Genomic DNA, 7,500 nt, shown 5'->3' with positions numbered 1-7,500 from the left:
CAAAAAAAAAAGAAAAAAAGGAAAAAATTCGTTTTATAATGTAATATCTAACAAAAAAAAGTCCTTGTCACAGTCACGATATATAAAAAAAATCGTTATTGCAGAACATCAGCGAATTTTCAAAGGCAACGAGGAAATAAACAGAGAGATGACTGATATTTGAAATTAAGGTCCATATGAGCTAAACCGCGCACACTGCAGAACAAAACTGAAAGCAAACAAACGTTATCCCTTGTTAACTCGATAATTGTGGGAAAATTAACTTCATGTGTCCCCCCCCGTCTACCCCCCACACTCAGGCACACCTCCCTACCCCCACCCCCACCCCTGGTCCCCACCCCACCCCCACCCTACCTCCCTTGCCCCTCTAATTAAATATGAAATAGGCCTTACATGTGCCAGTCAGTGTGAGAGCAAGAGCAGAAAGGCCTTTGTTTTAGGCCTCCCTCAAGTGATTACCCATTAGCGGGGAACTGGTTTTACCCTTTGAGAGACGGAGCCTTCAGTCAGGGCCGGCAATGTCTGATAATTATACAGATAGGCCTATATTAAGTCAAGACGAGCGCGCTGCGATATATTGATGAATTAATCTTCACGCCTCTGGTGATCTTTGTCGGGTTGTAAACAGATGAATGGGACATTTATAACGGATAATCGGAACGGAGAGAAAGAAAAGGTGGGGGGGGGGACATAGAGAGAGGATTTTTTTGATCATCCAGACGTCAGAGTCGATGCTTTTCTATAGGCCTATGGAGGGCGGTCTCACGTGAGGGAGGGAGGGAGGGGGTTTTGGTGGGAGGGGGGTGTTCCGTAGGCCTCCATTCTCATCGTCATCAAAAGCTTTTGTTTATGTTCATTCAGGTCTGATTTGGCCTTCCACCTCCAACCTCTCTTCCCGAGTTTCTTGTCGACCTTTTCTCGGCCCAGTGGAGTTTGACTCGAAAGTTTTCCCCGAGTTTGGCTTTCCTCTCGTAGCTTAGTTAGACCTCTACGCCTAATGCCATTGTTTTGATGATTTCCTATAACGTGTTGGTCGGTAACGCCACCTGTTTCAGAGCCTGAAGTGAAGGGTGTCGATAATACTCCCTGAAAAAAAGAAGATAATGATAATGATAAATTTTAAAAAAATAATATGTATTTATATAATCATTCCCATTTCGAACTGTATTTTGCCCACTTATTTGCCCCATGAAAAATATCTTGTAGAAAAAAAAAATATATTTATATATAATCATCCAACCCCCCCCTTCCATGATAATTTTTTTACCCCCCCCCCCCAAGAAAACAGAAAACGGAGAGTCTTTGAAAAGGAACAATTCAAAAGATCAAAACTTTCTTTCCTTTTGACCTCCAGAACACCATCGGATGTACACCCATGACTTACTCTTATCTCTCATTCACAGGGAGGGGCGGAAGCCAAGGTAAGTCTGCCAGTGGCACCCTTCTTGGCTCAGGGTCAACTCCCAAGGGGCCTTCCCGAATGATGTCAGGTCAGCCACACATGCCCTGAGGTCGAAGTGCTTTGGAAGTGAAGTCGTTTCGGAAGTGAAGTCCGTTCTTGTTCCTTAAGTGTTCTGAAAAGTAATGCTTAGCGGAGGAGGATGTGTTCTCGGACTGTGTATTCTGTTATTGTTATTGTTATTAATGTTGTTCTTTTGATTATTGTTGTTATTGTTATTATTATTAATATTATTATTATTATTATTATTATTATTATTATTATTATTATTACTATTACTATTGCTATTACTGTGGCTGTTCTTGTTTCTTTTCTTATATAAGATATGATGATTTTATTTACATATGTGCTTTCCAACCACACAATGAGTTGGGTTTTTTTCTTCATGAATCATCCACGTTTTCCATCATCAACACACACGGATATGTTAGGTATACATTCAAAATCACCCTTTTTTTTTACATCTGCCAACACCAGTACTAATACAAGCAGTAGTAATACCAGTAATACCAGGAACATCACCAACAGAGCCACTACGAACGCCAAAGCAACCACAAGAGCAACACCAGGATCAACTCTTGAAAAATTAGCACCAACTTCAGCATCAGTAATAAATCCGGCATCATACCAGCCCCAATTACACCAATACCACATTCAACACCTGCCCTATCCCTATCAACACCAGTACCAGTACCACCAGTATTTGACACCAGTACCAATACCAGTGCCAACCCAAGCCCTATCCCTATCAACACCAGTACCAGTACCAACCCAAGCCCTATCCCTATCAACACCAGTACCAGTACCAACCCAAGCCCTATCCCTATCAACACCAGTACCAGTACCAACCCAAGCCCTATCCCTATCAACACCAAACCAGTACTAACCCCATCAACACCAGTATCCCATTCAACACCAGTACCAACAGCAGTGCCAACGCCAACAACACCAGAAACAACACCATCTCCCCTAACAACCGCCTACACCAGCAAAAACCTCACATTCCTTGGTCCCACCAGGTAGCCCCACAACACCATAGGAGGTCGAAGTAAACATGTACGTTTTATACAGTTCAACAACAGTAGGTGACGTAATATTTTTTTTCTCTCTCTTTCTCTCTCTTTCTTTCTTTCTCCCTTACCCCCTTACTTTAATGATAAAAAAGAGGATAAAAAGTCATATATATATTCTTGAGATAACGATCGTTTTTTTTTTTTTTTGTGGTATCAGCTTTTCTGGGTACCGTAACAGGCGATGTTCATACCCCCCCCCCTCCCCCCTTCTTCTTTCTCCTCCTCCCCCCCTCTCTCTCCCCCTCTCTCTCCCCCTACTCCCCTTGGTATGCTCGTTTTCTTCGCTGGTATTGGCGTGGGTCGTTTGTTCAGGTGTGACTCGTTTATTTCCCTTTAAGAGTTTTTTTTTCTCTCTCTTTTTTTCTTAAATCTTCGATCGTCTTCATCTTCGTCAGTGGTTGTTAGGGTTAGCAATATTAGGAGAAATGTTTTTTTTTTTTTTTTTTTGCTTCTAGTGGTGTTCATATCGTGTTTTTGAGTGTTTACTTCTGTTTGTATACGTGTTTGTATGTTTATAATATATATATATATATATATATATATATATATATATATATATATACACATATTATATATATATATATATATATATATATATTATATATATATATATGTATATATATATATATATATATATATATATATATATATATATGTGTGTATGTATGTATATTAACACAACACACACACACACACAAACACACACAACACACACACACACAACACACACAACACACACAAACACACACACACACACACACATACACACACACATACACACACACACACACACACACACACACACACACACACACACACACACACACACACACACACACACACACACACACACACACACAGACACTCACATGTCTTTATATATATATATATATATATATATATATATATATATATTATATATATATATATAGTATATATATATATATTTATATGTATGCATGTATGTGTATATATATTTGTATATGTATATGTGTGTATATATATATATTTATATATATATATATTATATATGTATCTATGTACATATATAATATATTATATAATATATCTATGTATGCACATACACAACACACACATATATATATATATATATATATATATATATATATATAATATATATATATATATATATAGAGAGGAGAGAGAGAGAGAGAGAGAGAGAGAGAGAGAGAGGAGACTGAGAGATAGACATATAGTTAGACATATACATACATACATACATATATATATATACTTATACATACATATATACATATACATACAAACACACACACACACACCCCACACACCACACACCCACACACACACACACACATATATATATATATATATATATATATATATATATATATAAATATATATATATAATATAAATATATATATGTATATGTATGTATATTATATATATATATATATATATATATATATATATATATATATATATATATATATATATGCATATGACAGATATACCTAAAATGCGGCACCTCAGAGAGGCACTGAAATGGTCCCTGATTCCCTGTCAGTGCCATTTAAAGGCTAAATCATTTACAGTTTGATTAATAGGTCTCGCTGAAAATACTTTTGACTTCTTTTGAACGATCGGGTCCTTAATTATCGTTCGTGTGTTTTATCAAGTATCGTATGACATTAGGAAAAAGAAAAAGATATAAAGAATTATTCGGATGGCATGTACGTTATTTCAACAATTTGGAGTTGATTTATTTACTCCACTTGTTCTCCAGTAATTCACGGCATAGCAGTAACTCTCATGTCGTTACTCGCGTGAGTGGCGTGCTGTCATGACATAGCACATTGGCACACTCCCAGTGCCATGTGTCACCAAGCGGACTTTAATTAAAATGCTTCACCAAAAGGCTCGCGCGCACCATGCTCCGCCGCCGCTGGAGGTTCGACACACGTTCGAGGGTTCTGCAAGGTTCATTATCTCCTTTGCCGACGTGTGTTGATGAGCCCTAAGGCGCTCTGTGGTATGGCACTGTCTCGCCGCCGCGTCCGTTCGCACCCCGTTTCACGCTACGCCTAGACGCATATCCCCCCCCCCCTCCTCCGCTCCCCTCCCCCTCTCTCCCCTTCTTCTATCCACTCCCTTCCTCCTCCCTTCCCCGTCTTCCCTTCAACCGAAATTGTTTTCATATTTATTTGTATATATTTTTTTTAACTTTTGTTTTATGTCATGTTCCAATCCCTGATCTGTCGCTTCTACTTAATTATATGCCAATATTAGAAAACAAAATTATATATACTCTTTATAAACATGACATATAAAAGCAAATATAACACCACGCGAAGAAAATTTAAGCAGAACAAAAAAAAAAAAAAAAAAAAAAGATAAAAAAAAAAATGTGTCAAAATAAAATAAAATAAAAAATAAAGAAATAAAAATAAAAATAAAAAAATAAAAAGAAAACAAAGAGAGAGAAAAAAGCAACATGAACATTACTAATGCAAGCGTCGCTGATAGCGTGAAAGCACACTTGGCGTTGAAAACCTTCGTCAGCCAAAGTCGACCATAAAACACACAGCTGTCACTAATGTATAAAAACACGTCATTGAGTCCACGGGCTTACCTTTGCAATGAGACACGGGGGAAAAGGGGGGGGTGGGTGTACGTGGAGTAAATTTTTTCATTAATTATGTATGTGTATGTAAATTTATTGTACACATATATGTACACATATACGCACGTACATACTTACACGCATATGCACATGCATACGTATACGTATACCAATACGCACACGCACAGTCACACTCACACGTACACTTACACTTACACTTACACTCACACTCATATTCACACTCGCACTCATATTCACACTCACACTCACACTCACATTCACATTCACATCACATCCATTCACTTCATTCACACACCACACACCACACCACACACCACATCACTACACACACACACACACACACACACACACACACACACACACACACACACACACACACACACACACACACACACACACACACACACACACACACACACACACACAAGCATATCTGTACGTTTTCTTCATTTATGCTAGTGTGTTTCTGTACTAACTCTCATGCATATATACATATACAAATACGCTGACAAGTTAAGCATATATCAACCACACACAAATGCAAAGATAATGCGAAAGAAGAGAGAGAGAGAGAGAGAGAGAGAGAGAGAGAGAGAGAGAGAGAGAGAGAGAGAGAGAGAGAGAGAGAGAGAGAGAGAGAGAGAGAGAGAGAAGTAGGCTATAAGATGCAAACAGGCGGATGCATAGAGAGAAGAGATGAGAAGAGAAGAAAAGAGAAGAGAAGAGAGAGAGATTAGGAGTATAGAAAGAGAATGAGAAAGCGACAAACAGAGAATAAGAGAGAGAGAAAAAAACGGCAGAAGACAACAGAGACAAAGGCGGAGAACCAGAGAGACAGCGAGAGCAAAAGATACGACAAGATAAGAGCCCGAACCAAGAGCGACACCCGACAGCCCGAGCCGACAGCCCGAACCGACAGCCGACCCGACAGCCGACCCAGCCCGACCCGACAGCCCGACCGACCCGTGTCCACAAGACCAGCGTCGGTCCCTCTCTTCCGCGGATCCCGATACAAGTTGTCGCATTTGATTTGCAAATGAACCTCAGAAATCAATTGGTTTGGGAAATGAATAATACATAGCGGGCTCAATTAAAAAAAAAATGGGAGAGAGAGAAGAAAGTCAGCTTCGACAACCGGAATATTGTTCAAGGCGTCATCCATTCTTGCTGTAGTGGCTTCGAAAGGGGAGTAATTAGCATGCCCTATTACCTCTCTCTCGCCGCCAGAGGGCTCGTCACCTTTGACCTCGACGTGCTGACCCCGCGATGTTTTTATTCGCGTGTGGGGTGGGGGGGGGGGATGTGTGGGTGTGGGGGTAAGGGCTGGTGGGGGATGTGGATGTGTGGGGTTGGGGGATGTGTGTGTGTGTGTGTGTGTGTGTGTGTCCGTGCGTGCGCGTGCGTGTGCTATGTGTGCACAAGTGGCGAGTGTGACTTTGCATGTGTGCGCGTTTTATGCATGCGCTAATCCCTGGCAAGTCTCGAGGATTCTTCGGGGAATACGAAAGCAGACACTTTTTCCCTTTCGTCCGCCTCGCCTCGCCCGTGTTTGTGTCCGGCCGAGACCTCCCTCGTTCAACAAATAATTGGCATTGTCGAGGCTTCATCATCGTAAGTTGAGTGGGCGCTTCCCCCTCGCGCGGACTCTGAGCGCCCACTCAAGGGTTGATCCGAGGCGGGACTCGTTAAGGGCAGCGCCGGCCGCCTCGCCCGCGTCGACTCCGGTGGCACGGAGTGTTTGCCCAAGGTCTGTCCTCATGGGCGTCAGCACGGGCGGCCGGGCGTGTGGAGGTGGGCGCGACGCCTTGCAGAGTGGGCGTCATCGGGTCTCGGTATCCGTGGAATGCCGTGTGTCTCCCGTCCTCTGATCCATTCCCCGTGATCGGCGCCCAAGGTACGGTTCCTCCTCCCGTGCGACCGCCGCTGATGAAAGCTCCTGCCCGACGCACGTTCCGACAGCGTCTGGTCAGCGCGAGCGAGGGTCGAACCGACCTCCTCCTCCTCCTCCTCCTCCTCCTCTCCTCCTCCTCCTCCTCCTCCTCCTCCTCCTCCTCCTCCTCCTCCTCCTCCTCCTCCTCCTCCTCCTCCTCCTCCTCCTCCTCCCTCCTCCTCCTCCCTCCTCCACCTCCCTCCTCCACCTCCCTCCTCCACCTCCCTCCTCCACCTCCCTCCTCCACCTCCCTCCTTCCTCTTCCCCTTCCTCCTCCCCCAGCAATCGCTCTATCGGAGGAAGCGGAGAGCACGGCGAGCGGCGGCGGACCAATAACGAAATCGGGTCCGACCGAAATCGGGCCAAAATTACGCCGAACTGTGGCAACGCCGGCTGGATGCATGACTAATTGGC

The 7,500-nt window shown here is 42.7% G+C and overlaps 1 protein-coding gene across 3 annotated transcripts in view; it reads left to right on the top strand.

Annotated features, from left to right (window-relative positions):
* Positions 1-1,513, top strand: part of LOC119579212 (T-box transcription factor TBX3-like) — a 91,092-nt gene extending 89,579 nt beyond the window's left edge. For all 3 annotated transcript variants that reach the window (XM_037926908.1, XM_037926910.1, XM_037926909.1), the window contains one exon: positions 1,404-1,513. In XM_037926908.1, coding sequence (XP_037782836.1) covers positions 1,404-1,484 — 81 coding nt within the window. In that variant the 3' untranslated portion in view covers positions 1,485-1,513. The remainder of the gene's footprint in view (positions 1-1,403) is intronic.
* Positions 1,514-7,500: the final 5,987 nt, after the last annotated feature.

Source organism: Penaeus monodon, chromosome 12 (assembly GCF_015228065.2).
Source record: "Penaeus monodon isolate SGIC_2016 chromosome 12, NSTDA_Pmon_1, whole genome shotgun sequence".
NCBI classification, from domain to species: domain Eukaryota; kingdom Metazoa; phylum Arthropoda; class Malacostraca; order Decapoda; family Penaeidae; genus Penaeus; species Penaeus monodon.
This window is presented reverse-complemented; position numbering and strand designations above follow the sequence as displayed.